The sequence below is a fragment of the Stigmatopora argus genome, chromosome 4 (genome assembly GCF_051989625.1).
Source record: "Stigmatopora argus isolate UIUO_Sarg chromosome 4, RoL_Sarg_1.0, whole genome shotgun sequence".
In the NCBI taxonomy this organism is placed as follows: domain Eukaryota; kingdom Metazoa; phylum Chordata; class Actinopteri; order Syngnathiformes; family Syngnathidae; genus Stigmatopora; species Stigmatopora argus.
The window spans coordinates 14,487,931-14,508,839 of record NC_135390.1 but is presented as its reverse complement, the minus strand read 5'-3'; the positions used below and the strand labels follow the sequence as shown (position 1 = coordinate 14,508,839).

General features: G+C 39.8%; 2 protein-coding genes and 1 long non-coding RNA gene across 6 annotated transcripts in view; 2 read left to right on the top strand and 1 right to left on the bottom strand.

The window, feature by feature from the left end:
- Positions 1 to 20,724, bottom strand: part of LOC144073173 (growth factor receptor-bound protein 10-like) — a 44,341-nt gene extending 23,617 nt beyond the window's left edge. The window contains exons 1-5 of one of the 4 annotated variants that reach the window (XM_077598807.1): positions 20,036 to 20,724; positions 16,266 to 16,374; positions 10,100 to 10,211; positions 6,878 to 6,974; positions 91 to 385 (exon numbers count right to left, since the gene is read on the bottom strand). In XM_077598807.1, the coding sequence (XP_077454933.1) occupies positions 91 to 385; positions 6,878 to 6,974; positions 10,100 to 10,150 (443 nt within the window). In that variant the 5' untranslated portion in view covers positions 10,151 to 10,211; positions 16,266 to 16,374; positions 20,036 to 20,724. The remainder of the gene's footprint in view (positions 1 to 90; positions 386 to 6,877; positions 6,975 to 10,099; positions 10,212 to 16,265; positions 16,375 to 20,035) is intronic. The other 3 variants (XM_077598806.1, XM_077598805.1, XM_077598804.1) reach the window with 3 other exon arrangements.
- LOC144073175 (uncharacterized) lies at positions 2,990 to 6,605 on the top strand. Its single transcript, XR_013300028.1, has 3 exons — positions 2,990 to 3,029; positions 5,576 to 5,752; positions 6,470 to 6,605. It is a non-coding gene; the product is annotated as an uncharacterized LOC144073175 (long non-coding RNA).
- On the top strand, positions 7,497 to 11,488 carry LOC144073174 (uncharacterized). The gene is made up of 2 exons (XM_077598809.1): positions 7,497 to 7,681; positions 7,750 to 11,488. Exon 2 carries the CDS (start codon positions 7,963 to 7,965, stop codon positions 8,827 to 8,829), a length of 867 nt encoding a protein of 288 aa, XP_077454935.1. The 5' UTR covers positions 7,497 to 7,681; positions 7,750 to 7,962; the 3' UTR covers positions 8,830 to 11,488.
- Positions 20,725 to 20,909: the final 185 nt, after the last annotated feature.

The window sequence follows — 20,909 nt, the reverse complement described above, 5'->3', positions numbered from 1 at the left end:
GCCGAGTGGTCCAACAGGAATTTCACTTGAACACCTGCTTTATGAACAGACATATTTATGCTCCTGTCTTTTCAATTGTTTGGCACTCACCGGACAGCCAGGATATGCATGGGCTGTGATCGTCGCAGGCCTGCTTGTGGTAGGTCTGTGGAGGTGCTGGAGGTTAGTTCTGGTGAGGCATGGTTGAGACCATGGTGACCCTGCCGCAATTGTGCGTGCTGTGTAAGATGGCGATGGTGGTTGTGGTGTTGCTGGGATGATGTTGAGGTCTTTCCATTTTGAAGTAGCAAAGTAGAATCTGTCTGCTGGGCACTGCATGTGGAGTACAAGCTCTCTAGTGAAGAATTCATGTCATTCACCAGGGCCTCTAGATCAACATCATCCTCTGGAAGGCAACAGAGGAAACAAATGTGTTGCTTAGAGTCCAGATCTGTACCTACACAAAGACTCAAAGCCGACATTTATGATTCAAGGGAAAGAAACATTTTCATTCTTTCTTTTCAAATAGTTGAGGGATTAAAAATTATGTAAAAATCCATAGATACTTATTCATCAGCCATGTCACATATCCTTGCAAGGGTCACGGGGATAACTGGAGCCTTTCCCAATGGACTTTCGGGCGAAAGGCAGAAAGACTGGTTGCCAGTCAGCCGTAGGGCATACGTAGAAACAGAAAACCATTCGCACGCGCAATCATACTACCCCCAAGCAGGAATTGATCTACGCACCGGGCGAACCCCTGGGGTAGGGAACCTATGGCTCGGGAGCCATATGTGGCTCTTTTGATGGGTGTATATGGCTCTCTGCTAACCTGTGTGGTAAAATATGGGAACCACCTAAGCCCCGAACGCACCAATGGGAGCGTCACACTGTGGCACCGACACTATCTCTAGCGCCTTTTTAATCATAATTTTTCTTCCTTATACTCTTTTGCATGCATACTCTCATTGATACTCATTGATTAGCAACAGTTAAAACATGTTCTTAAAAGAATTCAGATACTTTTTTTTACTTTCAAAGTGGTGAAATGATTAATAAATGCACACATTTTCATGTATTTTTACTTTTCAATTCTGAGTATGGCTCTCAAGGAATAATGTTTGAAAATATGAATTGTTTATGGCTCTCTCCGTCAAAAAGGTTCCCGACCCCTGCCCTACACCATCAGGTGGCTCTCCATGGATATCGTTGGGACTTTACTTCTATTTTAGTTTCTCTATCATTTCATTGTGCTTGGGATGTGAACTGCTAACCTCTCCATCTTAATTCTCATTAATCCCATAAAAGAAAAAGCACAGAACACTCATAACACACACAGACACACACAGGCATGGACACACAGACATGCACCAAAACACTAATTTAGTAGGATTATCTCTTTATAATGAACATTATGCTGCCCTCCGGGTATATCTCCAAGACAACAGGTACATGTACAAACCTGCCTGTAACCCTTTTCAACACTCAGCACTGGAGTTCATTGCTAAGGCATCATATTGTCGACATCTGCTAAAAATTCTCAGCATGTATCGAACATTCTGCTTTTGGATGTCTTAAAAATCAGAAGTCAAATTCTTTTTTTTTTTTTTTAGAAGAAATCTATCTTCAAAGCACAAGTGAAAAGCTCCAGGCACATTGAAATTCATGAAGTGAATTTTTCAACTGACTCCAGAAGCATTATGTATTAAAGTTAGAAGAACGCAATTGATGGGGGAATTTCTCAATTAATTGCTTCATGCTGAGATAGTTTTATTCTATACGGCCTGAGTTGTACACAGAATTGATCTCTCTCCAAATTACAATCTACTGTGATGAATGATTAACATTTAAAAAAACAAACCAAGTTCATTAAGTCATCACCAAGTTCCTGCATCCAGTCCAAATAATGTGAAAACCACTATTGCGCCACTGGGGGGAGACAAGAATCCCTTTTAAATGGAAGACATTCGAACTGTGTGGAAGGCAGCAACATGGATCTTAGAAGATTAAACTTAATTTTAGTTAAATTAAAAAACATCAACAAGAAAACAATTACTTTTTAAATATTGTTTAAAAAAATGTTTATTGAATGTAGAGCGACACCCGAAAGCTGGATCCTTATAAGAAAGGTGAGTTTTTCTTGATATTATTCAAAAAACCCATTACGTATATATATGAAAAAAATAAAAACAAATGAAATGTATTTCTAAAAAAAGATTAAATGAATCAGTGGCCAGCCAATCATAGGGCACAAGGAGACAGACAACCATTCATGCTCACATCCATACCTAGTGGAAATTTAGTGTTCAACCAGTCTACTATGCATGTTTTTGGGATGTGGGAGGAAACCAGAATACCCGTAGAAAACCAGAGGAAGCCCGGGAAGAGCATACAAACTTCACAGTGGTGACCCAGGTGGTATTGAAGCCTCGACACAAGAACTGTGAGGCCGACGCGTTAACGACTCTCTCATCAGAGCGCCACGAAATAATTTGAATATTTTTTTTATTCTGAAAACGTGTCAGGAAGCTGAATCACAGGTGCTTGTGAAACACAGGTGGTTAATCCGCTAGTATTAATAGCAACATGTAAGCTGGAGCAACTACTTATAGATAGCCTGGGGAGTTAAAGAGATGTAAACCAGAGGACAGAGTGCATACAAGGCGAGAAATGGGGCTCAGGAGTACACATTCTATAGAGTACAACATGACCAAACAGCTCATGTAAAACTAAGCATAAACCACACAAAATAATCCATAATACAATATGTTTACTTGCTGAACATTTTAGGTCAAACAAGCATGATACCAAGAAATAGAATGACACGATTGCTTATGTAAAGAAGCACAGCCCACACATTTACAAATGGATGAAGGATTTATGAGTCATTATCAGTCGCATGATGATAATCACCTTTGCATGTTGCAATAAGGAAAACAAAGGCCTATGTCATGTGGGATGTCGACAGCACAACGTACAACGATGCTGCACGTGACTAAACCAAGTAGAACGTGACGAGAGCAGCAGGTTCTACAAACGGCTTGCCTTGGGTAGGGAAAGCATTGACGTGAAGGCCTTTATTCATCCCAAATAAACACAGTCATTCCTGTATGGCTGTTGTCATGACACGCCTGACCTTACATTATTACAGCCAATCATTAGATCCTCTTAAAATATCAGCGCAGCTCAGGCACCAGGGAGCACACAAAGCAGACCTGCTGACAGTAGGAATTTGCGACTGTGATGCAGTTGCTTTTCTGAAATGTATTTTAGGAGCAGGTCATGTGGTTAGTGCCTCTTATAAAACTGGATACCCTGACTTGAGCCTGTAGTCAAACTCAGGACAAGTCAAAGAATCTAAGCCTACGGTGTGGGTCGATCAATGTGATAAAGCATGAAACAGTTGCAATACAACTAAATTAGGAGAATTGTTGCTAGCACTGGACACAAGCTTGTCAAAGGTATAAAGTAACATACTGTCATGATTGTTTTAAAACATTCTTTGTTTCATGGGCAGTGTTCATTTACTCTTCTGACATGTTTAGCCTTTTCCCTTCTCTTTAAGAACATATAATTGGTTAAATTGGGGGTTAACATCCTCCACTGTCTTGGCCAATTTACATGCAATTCTAACCAACTGTAAAAGTCTGTTGGAATCAACATAAAAGCTTGTTTTCAATATTACTGTTAATTAGGAAATGAGCCAAAAAGCCAAAACAAGACCATTGTACTAAAAGCAGATGTCTATAAACCAAGAATGTGCAGTCTTTATTCAGCTGGTTAAAACCACTCACTAAGAAAAATGAATTTTGTCAAGAGATATACTTGAATATAGCATTTATGACATAGACGTGCATTGTGCACACAAGCACAACCCCAGCAAATTGAAGCCCAGCAGAGGGGCTTCCATTTAAAACAGGGCAGGGGTATAGTATACGCAGAGCAGGCCTAAACTGAGGTGTACAATACCATTGATGACACCACATGCACACGCAGATACACACACACACAGAACCAAACGTCTCCTGAAGGGGCAGGAGTGTGTGTGGGATGGTCAAATTAAAAGAGAAAAGGCAAGGGTTGGGAAACAGAGACAGAGATTGCAGTGCAGACTCTTATTTGTGGGGTACTGTGAGAGGAGTTTGGGGAGGGGACTCAAGCAGACAAAAAAATTCTCAGTCCTAAGGATGGTTCTAACTCTAGTGTTTTTTGGAATACATCTTAAGGAAACATGCATGAAATTTTGTTATAATGACACCAACTTCATTATACTCGAACATTGTAAGGCCTCAAACAAGGTGTTTTGAGAAAAGTGGCATTGAGCTTTAAGAGGTCCTGTAAAGTCATTTTAATTATCTGTTTTAATTTATTCAATATATGAAATACAGTACCTCAATACTGAACAGGTGGACTCCTATGCATAAAAAGGTTTGCAAAAGGTCAAATTAAGTTCACATGACAATAATATATTATTTTAAGTGAATCCTCAAATTTACCTGAACGCTAAATATCACTGACTTTTCTCGAATAGACATGCATATAGTAACTTTATCAAATGTGAAGGACCTACTGGCACAATCTAGACCAATGATGAGATCTAACGGGCTGTTTTTCAGTTTGATCCCTGCAAAGCACATAGGGGGTCCTCTTGGTGAGAATTTCTACTTAAATATAATTACTTGAAAAACACAAAATGTGCATGGTATCCATGCTCCACCCCCCAAAAAAGCTCTGCAATGCACATAACGTAGCTTTAGTAATTTTGGGATTAATCAAGAGAAAATGTGTGCTAAAGTAAAAAATGCCTGTACTTCAACCACGATAATAAGGTAAGGTGAATATTTAAATTGTGCTGTAATCATTCCCATTTCCACCCCTATCTACTCACCATGCAACTACTGTATTTGAGAAGGGAACACATGCTCCTGCACTTGTATTGAATGCCTGTGAATGTGTGTGCCTGTGACATGTCTCACTTTCTATACAAGGACAAAACAGGAATACATAACTGGAGCAAAGAGTTTCATTTCAAGCCATGAGCTCATGAGAGCCTTGCTGTCAGATTACTCCATTTCATTGGCACCATTGATGGGATTTGTTACCAAGCAGCTGCAAGAACACCAGGACCCTAAGTTCATTACATGTCATAGAAAGGCAGATTTAAATATCTATATTTTATGGATGTACAGTAGCTGTTTGGTACATGTGAGCTCATCTATGGCATTTACTGCATGGTGCGTGGCTGAGAGAAACTACATAGGCATGCTAACAGTGAATCCAGTAACATCGGTGATCACATAGCAGAGGCTACAGTATATGTGAATTTCATTGCTAAGAATATGAGCCTGTCAATCAAACCTTAGCGACAACAGCTGCTATTTCTCCAAAAACACTATGTTCACTCCATACTTTTTTTGCATGCATTACATTCATATCCCATATACAAAATGGTGTTCTTCTTGGTACTTGTGTCTCAGTGCATTCTTCGCAAGTCTAAAGTACTTCCTGCCCTATGACATTCGTGCCAATATAGAAATATGCGAAGCATGCCAAGTTTTGTGCCCAATTTTGACGCTGGGAATTTATAACTCTACAGGTTTGTCATCTTGGTCAAATCTGTGGAGAGCTTCCAAGAACAAGACGGAGAAAAAAAGATCTGGCTTCTTGATTCACATATTGGACACCGGAAGTGAAAAATATGGATCAGTGCATCCCTTATTATCACTTTTCCAATCACGCATCGAGCAAGGGCAGATTTTGGGAGGTCATGCAGGTGAGTTCCAGGGTAGGTAACCAATTACATGTCATAATGAGCAGTTGGGGTGTTTAATAATCAGTTTTTCACACGCATCTGAAATAATCCTAGATTTAGCAAAATGTTCTTTTGATAGTCATCACCATTCATCTGTCCTCCAGGTCTCTCCATTGGGCTAATCGTAAAAAAATGACAATGTAATTTCTGCTCCATTTATTTCTCATGCCATGGCCAAGCGTACTAATTCACTAGTTGAGCCCTTACAGACTCCCCACCCTTTTCTCCCATGCTGAGCCAATATTGTGCTTAAATCTCATGCTCCGATTGTCCTGGACCAATGTTGTATAGTAAAATTAGAGAGACCATGTAATTATAATGGCACCCTGTGTCTGCACACCCTTTGCACTGCCTAAATGTTTACACCAGAAGAGGGCTAGATATAAACCAACCCCTGTCTTCTGAGATACCATTAATGTATGTATGAAAACAAAGTACACTGTGTGTAGTGTGTATACAGTAAAATAGATATTCATTCATTTTCTGAACCACTTATCCTCACTAGGGTTGCGTGGGGTGCTGGAGTCTATCCCAGCAAACTATGGGCACCAGGCGGGGACACGGTGAATTGGTGGCCAGCCAATTGCAGGGCACAAGGAGCCTGGCAACCACTCACACTCACACCTAGGAGCAATTTAGAGTGTTCAATCAGCCTACCCTGCTTGTCTATAAACGTAGGAGGAAACTGGAGTACCCGGAGAAAACCCACAGAAACCCAGGGATAACATGCAAACTCTACAAAGTGAAGACAGACCTGGGATCTAACCCTCGACCCCAAGACTGCGAGGCTGATGCGCTAACCACTCTACACCGGCCAACCTTACAATAAAATGTCTTATCTTTGCATAAATTAATCATCCAGTCTGTCTATGAATATAATGAATATAAAAAAAAAAAAAATAATAATTTTTTGCTCATTGAAAAGAAAGCATTAACAAGCAATTGTGACTTAAATATGGAAATCGTGTAGTAAGTTACATATTAACTATCTATTCCACTACATGCACACAGATATAATAATTACATGTTCAAAAAGGTAGAATAGGAATATTGCTTTTATATACCCACAATAATGAAAAGACAAACCTTGATGGTTTGGCGAATTTTGGTTGGTTGATTGCTGGAAGCCCGGCCCAATAAGGTTTGCTTGTCTGTGATTGGCAGATCGATCTATTTTGTCCTGCTGATGGAGACAAAGATAAGGACAACAAGGCATTGTTAGATCAAATGGAACGTAAAAATTGTGTACCTTTTATGTTTTTGCTGGAAAAATTGGATTGGATTGGATAACTTTATTCATCCCGTATTCGGGAAATTACAGCTATTCTCAGAGTTCCTCTATTTTCTCACTACATGTCCTTTGTAATGTGCCCTTAATCTGATTTTGGACTATAGCATTGCATAGATTGCAGTTTTGTTAGTCCATTAACCATCAATTTACTCTAGCAAAAGCCAAATGACTATTTATTTTAAATACAAACATCAATACCATCCACAGAATCGATTGACTTGACCACAGGATGCACGTAAACATAATGTTACTGTATCAGAAAATAGATCATCTAAAACAGGAATAGGTACTCAAAAAAAGGATCATCTAAAGATATTCACAAATTATATGTCACTCTGTCAGCCACACCCACCCGTGTGTCAGCTCCACCTACCTATTTAAGCCTTGATGACACACTTTTCTAGATTATTTGACATTCATCCATGCAAGAGGCTGACAACATTGCGAATACTACCCCGTGAATTCCCTCCACCAACTACGAGTTCTGCCATATTATGTTTGCCTGTTCCTTCAGCTGTTTGCTCAGTCTTCTGCCTCCAAGTGAGTTTGTTTCTCTCTACCCGTGACCGTTGGGAATTCTGCTACAAAGAAAACAAAGCGTGAGTTCCCCGCTCTCTGTGAATTGTGGATTAAGACAACAACAATGAAGTGTGACCGTCCCTGACAGGGTACGTGTGGTTTATGGCGCATTACATGACTTTGGCCCAAGACAAAATCATCAAAGTCATACCAACCTGACTGTGAAGTTTACTGCTTTGTATCTGGCTTTGAAATGGTCATCAAACATTGATACTCAAGTCATTATTGAAATAGTCTTCTACTATACCGGTGTGCTGCATTTGGTGTTCACACCACACTCTTCAATATAATCCAAGCAGTAATGGACACAGAACACACTATCTCTTTACAAAAACGTTTTGAGAAAAATGAGACTGTCCTAAAGGAGCATGGAATGAGGATGGGCGCTGCTGAACAACAAAAGTCAACGGATGCACAAGCACAGTCAGTAATGGCATTGACCAACCAGATGCAGCAGCTAACTGTTACTCTCACTCGACAAGTTGTTCCAGACCCTTCCTCACCTCGATTAACTGCTAAACCCTCACTCCTTGGAAACACTATTGAGACCAGTGTGAAGGTACTGGACTGTTATGTTGAGGAGCCCAAGACTTGTATACCCTTGGTGACAAACATCCCTTTTTTATTCCAATTGCAACCCTACACGTTGGCCTCAGAGGATGTAAAGGTAGGCTTCATCAACCACCATTTGAAGAAGTGCGCACCCTTCTGGGAAACTCCTGAGTGGGAAAGGCAGACTCCCGCCTGCACCCGTTATTTAATGAAAATGCGGCAGGGCTACCAGACAGTGGCAGCCTTCGCATTTGCCTTTCGCAACAAAGCCTGTCAAAGCAATCTGAACTCCTTGGCTCTCTGTTACACTTTTCTCAACGGCCTGGATGATTTAATCAAGAACAAACTGCTGCTGCATGCTCTTCCAGTCACACTGGACGGAGTGATGGAATTGGCTACCAGAGTGGATCTACACGTCCAGGTTCGGAGACAAAAGCGGAATGGAACATTGGGCCGTGATCCTCGAGCACGCCTTCGCGGATTCTCCTTTGTCAATAGTTCCATCTTCACTGCAGTTTTGCCAACAGAGGGGCCCGAATCCATGCAACTAAGATGCTTCAGCCACAACACGGAGAAGCGCAAGTGTCGCCGACAAGCACGTCTTTGCCTCTACTGAAGCCATTTCAGCGCCCACTTTCTAGTAAAATACTTTTGGTTCCAGTTCGTCATTTGTAACTCTTTGGACCTCCTGTTCATATGACGAAACCACCATGAAACCATCCAATTACATTTGCTCATTATATAGCTCCAAAACATCATTGCATCCCAATGGACTTAGAAACACATTTGGCAATGAAATGTTAAATATTATTATAATACTTATGTATGAAATTCACAACTACACAATATTATGATACAAAATAAATGAGTAAAAATTAAAAAACAATTGTGGTACAATAAAGAATAAATATGCATGTACTGCAACTCTTCTGAGGATAAGCGTAACAGAAAATTAATGAGTGAGTGAATGAATAATTCAACATAGAAATTAAACAAACTAGAAAAGCATTTGATTCCACAAAAAGAAAACTTTACTGATTAATTAAAAATAACTGTTTCTTTCCTCTCTTTACCAATAGTGAGCCCTAAGAGGTCATAGCGCAATATCTGTCTCCTAAGAAGTCTAAACATTAGCTGAGAAACATCAAATGTTGTCCTCAGCCTGGGTTGCCTGTAGCCATCAACTTTACTGAATGAAAGTCTTTTCATTGTGAGGATTGGACTGTAACACCCATCTTCGCACTCACAAAGAAGCGAGACAAGAAGGCATGACGAGCAGCATCAAACAATCAACCACATAGAATCATTCGTCTCATGTTTGTGCTCTGTTAGTCAGACTGAAAGTGACATTTGTATCATAATGAGACAAGCATCATTGTGATGTAAATTGATAATGAAGTCACCACTCCATCACCCAATTTGCACAACCAAATACTAGATCACTATTATCCACACACATTGCCTGAAGGTTCAACAACCAGACTGTGACTGATCCTGTACGCAATCATCCAAGCAGCCTTACATCAGTGGTTTGCCTGCACAGCACGAATTCTAAGCGTGTGCATTTAAGTTATGGTAGAACTCTTCTGAGCAAAACTAGGAACTATTTTACTGCATATGCTGGTATTGAATTGTTTTATATGGCTGAAGTAGGGAGGTAAATGAAGCAAATGCACATACAGATATTATTTTTAATAAATTGAAATATACCTATTGATTAACATTAATGTGGCTAAAAAAATTATCGAAAGACACGTTACAAAAAAAGACACACAAACATTGCAGTTTCAGTTCAAATTTGTACATTTTTATCCAAATCTTAAATTCATGTAATTTAATGTCTAAAAAAGTTAAGGTTTAAAAAAAAAAGTTTGGGCTCAATTTACCTGATAATTAGGATGATGCAGGAAATAATCAGGACATCCAGCCACTGCCATGCTTTGAGGTATTCAGTTCTTTCTATTCACTCGTGCTGGATGACTCGTTAGTAAAAAAAACCTGCAGAAGAAATAAAACATCAGGTAAAAAATAATTATCGAGCAGAAAGTCACTCATGAATTCAGTTTTCATTCTGTGTTGGTGGGAATGGGCATGTGAGATGATTCAGGATAGTTAAACCTTAAAATATAATTGAAAATTATACAAAACTTGCATTCAATATAACAAGTCCTTGCAAGACTTAAAAGTTGCTTACACTCTTCTCTTGTTTAATCATCCCCTGGGATTTGGAGTTTAAAAAAAGTACTACAAAATGTAATTTATTTGAAATTCTTAAAGTGTTCCACCTACTTACCTTTTGGTCCTGCTACCACTGTGCAAACACCTCTGAAGGTGAAGGCTAACCCCAAAATACACTACAGGCACCTTTCCAGGTCTTAAATTAGACCCCCAAAGATATATTTAGAGTCTAACTACTCCTGCTCAATCCTGTGAGTACTTATATGCTGCATTTTATGACCCCCTTTGACATTCCCAAAATAGGGCTTGGAATTAATTAAGACTAATTTTATCTTAGTGCTAAAAAGAAATGTATGTGTAGGTGTAAGTTTCATTCTATGTAACTGTGCATGTGTGTTTTAGTGAGCATGTTTACAGGTGTGTATGTTAAACTACCAATCTTAGAATGTTTATGCTGTCTGTGAATCATTTTTAAAGTGGCACATTTGAAACGTTTAGTTATTTATACCAGGTTGTCTAAAAGCACAAAGTGGCATTGTTCCAAAAGATCCGAACTCAAAAGAACCCATGGATTAAAAAAATAAACAAATACAAAAAAAAGAATAGCCCATTGACAAGATTCATACAGCAATCACTTTTCTGAACCTGGAAAACCAGCCTCTCAAAATACAGGTAGCCAGAAAAACATTGACCAACTAGACCTTTCAATGAAGTCTTTTTGAAGAGAACTCTGTTAGCAAAACTATCCATATTTACTTTGACTATCCACTGTTTTCTTTTATCTGACCCATTTTTTTCCCCTTCCAAGAAATGAAGAGAACATTAGGGTTTTTTTGTTTTTTTTAATAACATTCAAAACTGCTCGCAAATAATGATCAAATCATGAATGAAATCTAAACAAAGACATTGGCAATGGTTTAGTAAAGACGGCTGAATGGGTTTCCTTGTAATGAGTTTGCATCAGAATGTGGGTATGTGTGCATTGCTGTGTTAATGCTTGTGTGGTCAAGCCAGCTGGCACGCAAGGGCAGCTCGTCATTTACACATTATTTACAGACACACAGTTTACAACAAAAACAAAACAAATTAACATCAACCTAAACTCTAGACGGCTTCTCATTAGGCGCAATGGATTTCTTGATGATCTGCACTTGCACTGTATGTTTATTAGGAACCAGAGGTTGTTTAGGATTGACATAAATAAGTTTGAATAGCTAACACTAGAGCATGAAAAACAAATATGTTTCTTTGTTGCACAGTACAGGCCCCATTCAGATCAACTCTACTCATTGGATTGACACATCAGTCATTTGTGTCCAAAACACAAAGACCAAAAAAAAATAATAGAACTATTGAATTGAACTATTATATATCTGCAAATGCCACAGTAACCTGCGATCTCTGTGGTATCAATTACACTTTTTTTGTTTGCGGTGTAACCCAAATGAAAACCATCGAGTTTTAAATGGGACCATGAGTAGGATGGAAAAACAAAGTGGTTATTTGTATAAATGCCCGTAAAAGCTAATACAAACATTTGGAATGCCCTGAACAAAAAAATTAAACCACTTGTACAAAGTTATAAACTGTGAAACTGGTCAAACGAAAAACAGCAACTGACAGCAGCCGTTGATGACGAACATTTTGAGACTGTAGAGAGACACACGAAAACAATGACGTCAACAAAGTCCATTAGGCAAGAGTGGAGGTCATGGCTGTGAGTAACATCACCAAGCCTTTGGGTTCGTATAGACTAGTCTATACAAACCCAAATCTATTTATGATGATCAGCAACTAATCTCTGAAATTCATTGAAAGTCTACCAGTATAATAGGTCTGTGCAATCTGAAATCAAGACAAGCACATTTATGCATGTCAATTGCTTGAGATGGACGGCAACAAACCGTCAAACTAAAAATGACGATGTAAAAAAAGTCATGCCTAATTTTAAGTACGTAGTCTTGTGAATGCACCACTGTGGAGACGCCGTCTGCTGGTGGTTAAGACGTAACCAAGACAAATAAACAGCATATACAGTTGTGGTCAAAAGTTTACATACACTTGTGAAGAACATAATGTCATGGCTCTCTTGAGTTTCCAGTTATTTCTACAACTCTGATTTTTCTCTGATAGAGTGATTGTAACAGATACTTCTTTGTCACAAAAAAAAAATCATGAAGTTTGGTGCTTTTATTACTTTATTATGGGTGAACAGAAAAAAGTGATCAAATCTGCTGGGTCAAAAATATACATACAGCAGCGCTAATATTTGGTAACATGTCCCTTGGCCATTTTCACTTCAATTAGGTAATCCTCCTTCTTCATTATCCCATTTACTCTCTGTAAAGCACCACTTCAATTGGCAGCGAAACAGCCCCACAGCATAATACTACCACCACCGTGCTTGACGGTAGGCATGGTGTACTTGGGGTTAAAGGCCTCACCTTTTCTCCTCCAAACATATTGCTGGGCATTGTGGCCAAACAGCTCGATTTTTGTTTGGTCTGACCACAGAACTTTCCTCCAGAAGGTCTTATCTTTGTCCATGTGATCAGCAGCAAACTTCAGTCGAGCCTTAAGGTGCCGCTTTTGGAGCAAGGGCTTCCTTCTTCCACGGCAGCCTCTCGGTCCATGAAGATGCAAAACACGCTTAACTGTGGACACTGACACCTGTGTTCCAGCAGCTTCTAATTCTTGGCAGATCTGCTTTTTGGTGATTCTCGGTTGAATCTTCACCCTCCTGACCAATTTTCTCTCAGCAGCAGGTGATAGCTTGCGTTTTCTTCCTGATCGTGGTAGTGACAAAACAGTGCCATGCACTTTATACTTACAAACAATTGTTTGCACTGTTGCTCTTGGGACCTGCAGCTGCTTTGAAATGGCTCCAAGTGACTTTCCTGACTTGTTCAAGTCAAGGATTCGCTTTTTCAGATCCATGCTGAGCTCCTCTGACTTTCCCATTGTAGCGTTTGCGGGCGTTTGCATCCAATGAGCCCTATTTAATGTGCTAATATGTGGTCATCTCTAAACAATCAGATATAACTGATAAACTCTCTATAGAAGCCTCATGCTAAATCAAGGTTTATCAACTAAATCAGTCTACACACCCACCGGTGGGATATAATGTCCTAATACATTTTGCATACTGTCATTAAAAATTCAAACCAACATTTTTATAAATAATGTCTTGTTGCCCCACCCTCCATTTGAGTCCAATAAAAACAGACAGAAGAGAAATATTAACCTCAATTTAAGAAAGATTTCCTGAGTATGGGATGAATAAAGTTTAATCTAACCTAAATGGGGTTTAATGTCAATAATTGGTTGAAGTAGTTTGTATTTGCATAATCTTACTTTCCTAGTAACATTAACAGTAACATCAAATTCTTACTTCAAAAAGCAAAACCAGACAGATATTTCCCCAAATAGTAGAGCACCTAATGTTCATAACTTGAGGTTTCATCCACATAGGTTATGTAGGCAGAAGAATAAATGTTTGAGAAAAAGTAGCTGTTCATAGGGTAAAATAATGTTTATATCAACTATATGTAGTTTGAAATAACAATAGTATTTTGTGTTACCTTGGGATATAGCCATTGCATGCACTGGAGCATTTATTATCATAAATTGAAAAAAAAAGCTCCAACCTCGCTGTGCAGCTGTGTCAACTTCTCTTTTTGTGGATATAATTGTATAATGTGTTCATCTTACTCAACTTGCCTACAGTTGATTGGACTGGACACAGCTGAACACTAGGCTGTTCTGCTCAGTCATCTTTGGAATGCACAGCCCATTTTTTCCCATATCGGGTGCTGTGTGAAAAAGTACGTGCGATACAGCAAGACCTCAGACACCTTCCCCGTTGCTGCCCAAGATGTTATAAAGATGATATGAAGCTGCACAATGGAACTATATTGCATCAACAGGTTTTGATAGAATAAACAAGGCCACTCAACTCTAACATTTACCAATCTGAGTCAAAACACTGGTCACAACCACGTCACATTCTCACTATTAATCAATGCATCACCACCACACTATCCCTCCATTGCCTCCCTCTTCTCCATAATCCTAGCCCATTTCCCTATGGTTCAACACCTTCAAAAAAGCTTTCACTGCTTCAGTCCAGAATATAAACATACCCTGAATTTAAAAAAATGGCACAGATCCATGTTAAAGTGTCGAGTCTTGTCCACCGCACATTGAAATTAACACACTGTCTGTATCACAAGCCCAAAAGAGGTGAGGTCAATTATTGTTGCGTTTGTTTAAACTAGTTAGTCCCCCTCAATGAGAATATTGGAGGATGATGCTGGGAGTTATCAAACTCAATGTAGCCAGCCACCGGAAGGAGAATGTGCGTTGAGACTGAAGTACATGTGAACAGCTTATCATGATTGCCTGTAATGCATTGTGTTCCCATCAGAATAGAGCTCAAACCAATTTTACAATGTGCATCTGTTTTTCAAACTTAACAAACTTAGGGAATATTCACACCAAGAATGTCCATAGTTGGCTTTATTTGGTTCAGACCAAAATAAGATGTACCCTTTTTAGTTTGGTGCAGTTCCTTTTCACATTGCACAACCCACACAGAGGCAAACATCGTTCAATCAGTGGACAAAACGGTCTGGCTGGGCCCCCACGGTAAAATAAGGAAGTAAGAAATCACGGAGCTGTGATGCTACTCAAATAACATTTCCCACAATGTATGTGGAATCAGAAGCCTGTTAAGTGCAAAAATGGGTATGATTTCAGAACTGGTTTTAAGCATGGTACGGGCAAGAACCGAGGTCTTGGACCGACTGTTTGCTCCGCATCAGAGTTCACTGGTTTGTATTCATTCTAGCACAAAAAGTGCACACCAAGAACCTTTTGGGTTTAGTCTAGATCAAACATTGCAGGTGTAAATATATGCCCTTAATCATAAAATCATCTCACATAAAACCCATGCACACTAGAGATGAATATGCATTGCTCAATGTGTGCATGAGTGGAATGAGGCATGGTAAATGACTCTAAAGTTCCTTTTCCTCTTATTTAAGAGCTTTAAGCAAAATGTAAAAAATGAGTTTGCAAAACTACATTGTGGGTGGGCTGCCTGTTATTGCTTCTACGATGCAACAGAGCAAGTTTAACAGAGCATCTCTGTATTCTGTTTTAATCAGGAGATTAGATGGGAGTCACTCCTCACTGGATTTGCTTGTTTCACATGTTGATTAGTCATTAATTGGTAGCTTTCATTATTTGAGCGCAGGAGCGTAAAGTGGGGCTATAAGAGAGGGCATGATGTCATGCCGGGGCAAGCTGAATAGCACTAGTCAATGAGAGAAAGGTCTTTCGGAATCCTAATTGGATGAGGATTCTTTTTTTTTTTTGGAGAACCAGTGTTATGCAATGCTAAAATGAATGGTTCGAGCTTGGGTACAATATTGTGAAAGTTCAGAGTATTGGTGACCTCACAAGTGTTAGTTATCTTACATTCATGTGCCCCTTTTTGACACAACTACCAAAAGCTTTAAGTACTGGAAATACATTTGGGCAATGTGGGGAAAAATCCTCTATCACAATATGGGCCATTTTATATGTAAAAATGATTTAGTACCAATTTACTGATTGATTTACTACTACAAAACTTTCTAAAATTAATCTGATTTAAATGCATTCAAATCTATACTTCCTGAGAGTGAAAAAAGTGACATAAAGTGCTCGAAAAACTACTTACCACCTTTATTACTGGGGATGTGACTGTTAAGAATGAACAAATCACATTTAAACTCATGCTAAATTGAAATGTCACATCTGTGCTGCATTTCCACTTGATAATGGCGATCTTATGTTGTTGTATTAAATGCCTTGGAAATTGTTTCATACCTTTCTCCTGAAGATATCTTTAGACGATGCAATCAGGATTACACATGGCTTTGATTTCATTTGGCAATGTCCGTTGTGGCTCGAAGGGTGAGATAAGGAGTGAAATAGCCTGTCAATGATAAGACAGAGAAGTGGAAATAAGAAAACTGTTTTTGGGGTGGGGGTGGAGAATGTGGTAGATAGATGAACAAAGCAGCAAAGGTGAGCTGAGACCTTTTTTGTTTAAAACGAGAAAACACAAACATATGGAAGCGATATTATTTTGTCACGTCCCCCCATGCCTATGGTCAATCAGGTGTTGAGTTACCTGTGGAAAAAAAGGTAACACCACTCAAGCCCCTCACACAGGTTAGGGTTTCAACCATATTTGGACCAAAACCAAACAGAGAGAAACTTAATCTATTGAAGACTCTTGAGGTTAGGCAAGCAAGCTCCGTATTGCCGTAGGTCTGTTACTACTTAGAACTACTACTCTCTCTCTCTCTCTCTATATATATATATATATATATATATATATATATATATATATATATATATATATATATATGTATAGTTTTTTTCGTCTCTCTGGCCATTTAATTATTTTATGGATATACTCAACCCGAGTTAACAAGTTTTAGATTTTTGCAACATTTTCATAATATTTGATAAAATGGGGAAACTCCTTGATATCAAGTAAGAAAAGAATTACAGGCTGTCCTCAAATGAGAAAAGTGGGTTAAAATGAGTGAAGTAGTTGGTAAATTAACTCAGAAAATACCTCCTGTATGTATGAGGCATACAGAATGTTGAGTATGCAATCCGGCCCAAACAAAAAAAAAGGCGAAGAATCATGTGTCATGTATTACATTTTCACTGCAGAGAGTCCAGTTAAGCATTGGGCTGGAAAAAGAAAAGTTACTTTTATATCTAGTCAGGGGATGGACATCCATAAACTGTTGCTGTGGTCGCCCAGCAGGTAGTGGGTTAATGGTGTCATTACATCAGGGACAGGGTATTAACAGCGTATCAACTGAGACTAACTACTGTTGAATGACTGCTAGCTGACGCAAGACTCAATGGAATGCTGCCTCGAGTACAGCCACAAACTCTTATTGCTCCAAGTCAATAGGTGAAAAGTACCATAAAAATTATTATATTAACTCTAAATGCATAAATACAAGGAAGATCAAGTATAGTACTTATTATGTGTGCCCAGGAAATGCTAACATTAAAATAAAATGCCATTTTTCTTCTTCTAAAATATCACGAGACTAAGGCAAATATTATAGTCCCCCCAAAAAATTTCTTGCATCTTTATGAATAAGCCATGGAAGATATTGTGATTTATCAGACGGGGTGGGGTGATTTAGCAATTTTGAGTGGTGCAGTTAAATGAGTTTACTGTGTGAACGTATGATGATCAGCAATATGTGCAGTCGGCAGCGTTTTGGCTGCCTGCAGAGTTCATGCCCCATCATGTCTGTACTTAGTGAGAACTGGCTTGAAATAGCATGCCTGGTGCAAAGGGGGTGAGCGAGCACAAACCACAGCTCGAGCAGCCGCCTTGTGCACAGGGATGGGACCGCAACATAATTAAACCAAAGTAGGGATTAATGGGAAAAGACAGGGTTGAGAAACCTTTTTTGGTTTTGGATGGCAAAGTGTTTTTTAAAAAAAGTACCATACACGAAGTGGCTATGATTATGTCAGCAGTCAGCTAGCAACATTGCCTACCCTATTTAGGGTTGCTGTGGTGCAATGATTCTCAACTGTTGTCACCCTGCCACTTGCATTTTTCTACAGTACCCATATCATGAGCCACTTGGAAAGAAGTTAAGAACAATAAACAAAACATAATTTTTTAACTACCTATGAGTGACCCATCATACTTAGTGCATAAATCATGTTTACATTGCATTGTTTGCGGTTCCATCTGTATGTAGCTATATCTTCAAAAGAGATCCCTTGATGACCCAAATGAGCTGGGAAAAGAGAAAAATTAAAATAAATAAATCACACAGGATAGGGCTACAGTAGAATAGGTAAATAGGGAAGTGGCTCTCGCATGGCTGAGCTCTTCTCAGCCGGGAACTGTAGGATGCTCAGGGAATTGTGAGCAGCCGTGTTGTGACAGTAATGCAGCCCTGAGTTGTTCTGGCACAAATGTTCCTTATTCAATGAAAGAAGAAATGGCACGTGATCTTTTTGATGACATGCAAGATAATCATCAGGTTCTCTTCGAAAGGGGAAAACTCACTTCTAAGATTGGATTTGAAATCCTTGTAACTAGTTTTTTTTCCCCTGACACACCTTGCATACTTTACAACAGCTGTCCCCAGATGTCAAGTTGTGCAATATCATGAGGGACATTTGGTAAGGCAAGTTAGGACGGAACGACATTTATTCTCTGATCTTCAGGTTTTGATTTCTGAAAAACAGGTGCGTATTTATGCCTTTACACATGGAAAATTAGTAATTAAAAAAAGTAAGGACACAGGGTAGCAAAAATAAATTTAAAAAAGCCTTTAAGTGCTCAAACGATGAACAAAGATGAAAGCTATAATTAAGAAAGAATACTGAATGACCTATTCAAAATACGCTCACCGATTGGCTAGCAAACAATTCTGGGTTAGCAGGGATAGGCTCCACCAAGCCTATGAACCTTGTGAAGATAAATGGCAAGAATATGAATGAATGGATGAATAAATAAATATTCAAAATCCAACATCACTAAAAAGCAGAAATATGGTCAACAGATGAGCCACTAAAATGGAATGATGAATTCTGAATTGAAATCAATGCGTCAATGTCTATTTGGGGAAAAACAACAACTGTAAAAGCAGTCAAAGCATGATTACAGATTAGATTAGAAATAAATTACACAGTTGGGGTGGCAACATTTCTTATTAGCCCAAGATGTGACTGTGGCTATTATCTTGTGCAGGAATCCCACTATTTACTTTTCCAAACTACATTAAACAAAATGGTGAGTTTCAGTAGTAAAAAAATGTGTATTCAATTGCACCGTGGTCCATCAAATATCTGTTGACACAAAAAGTGCTGTGTGGACCAGAGCTGTACAACATGGTACTGTATCATAACTATGGAAATGAGAATTCGTGCTGAAAGGCCTAGAGCAGGGGTGGCCAAGTCCCTATCCAGTCTATTTTCCATATCCCCTTCCTCTACCACACCTGAATCAAATGATCAACTCATCGGCAAGCTGTCCAGAAGCTTCATACCGATCCCTATTATTTGATGGAAAACAGACTGGATAGGGGCTCCCGAGGACTGGAGTTGGCCAACACTGGTCTAGAGGTTTAATCAAAAGAAAACGGAGGCACGCTCTCACATAAGTTAAGATTTCATTCAGGGCCCCCTCAGCACCCAAGCAATGTGACAAACCCAGTTTTCCTTGAAACACCCCCCACTCGCACCTAACAAGCAAACGCTGCCACTGTGGTTGGGGGGCAAGAGTCCCTCTGGATGTAAAAAGTTCCCTGTGTACTACTCTTGATTGATGTTATGCAATAGCCAACAACATGACATGGTGGCAGGCAAACGCTGATCGGGAGACAATGAAATCTAAACATAAGAGTACTAGTACTGAAGCGTCCGGAACGAAGTGATAATCTAAGTTAAGATAGCCCTTGTCAAAATAGTTTATTTTAAGTTGGATGGCCGCCGACCGCATTTTAAAGTTCGCGGAGCACATCGCCGCGTGTCAGGAGTGCGGCAATGCGGGGGATTGGGGGACCTTTGGAACGTTTACATTCGGAAGCACTCACCTCAAGTCAGCCAGCCAGTCAGACAACCGGGCTACGACACTCGTGGACACGCACGGCCGACTGGAGGTGAAGGGACCGGCGGGCAGTACCGGTTCAGGCCACGGTGGTCAACATTCCCACGCCCAGTCACAGGAAGAGAAAGAAGGAAAGTCAAGGAGACTAGACGAAAGCAGGCATGCACAAAGAGAAGGAAGGAAAGATTCAAGTATAGTTGTAACTGCAAAGACCCCCAAATCAAGTCATCCCGAGTGGGCAGCCAAGCGGGACAGACACATAAACACACTCTGGCAGGCAGATTCACAAACACAAGCTGGCTCGCGCGCAGGAAGCCTTCTCCGCCCCTTGAGGCCTGACCACGCCTTCCAAGCCAGGACCATCAATTCTATTAATGTTGCGTTCACGGCAACTGGGAACAAGAGGGTGTGCTCCAGCTCATTAATTCACTTGAGTGCGACTAATATATTATAATCATTCATTCATTCATTTTCACAATCGCTTATCCTCACCAGGCTCGCGAGGGGTGCTGGAGCGTATCCCAGCTAACTGTGGGCCCCAGGCAAGTAAACGGGCAACCATTCACGCTCACACTCATACCTAGGGACAATTTCAAGTGTACTCTGCATTTTTGTAGGAGGAAACCAGAGTACCCGGAGAAAAGCCACCCAAGCCCAGGGAGAACCTGCAAACTCTACACAGTGGATTGAACCCTCAACCCCCGAACTGTCAGGTGCTAACCACTCGCCACTGGGCCACCTTAACATATTTATACACACAGACATGCACATTGACACACTCATCCCCAAAAGGGTCGCAGAGGATGCTAGAGCCAATCCCAGCAAAAGGTGAACTACACCCTAGACTGGTCGCCAGTCAG

Bases quoted from the DNA above. Each gene is read 5' to 3' on its own strand.
- LOC144073174 (XM_077598809.1), top strand. From the start codon at position 7,963: ATGGACACAGAACACACTATCTCTTTACAAAAACGTTTTGAGAAAAAT.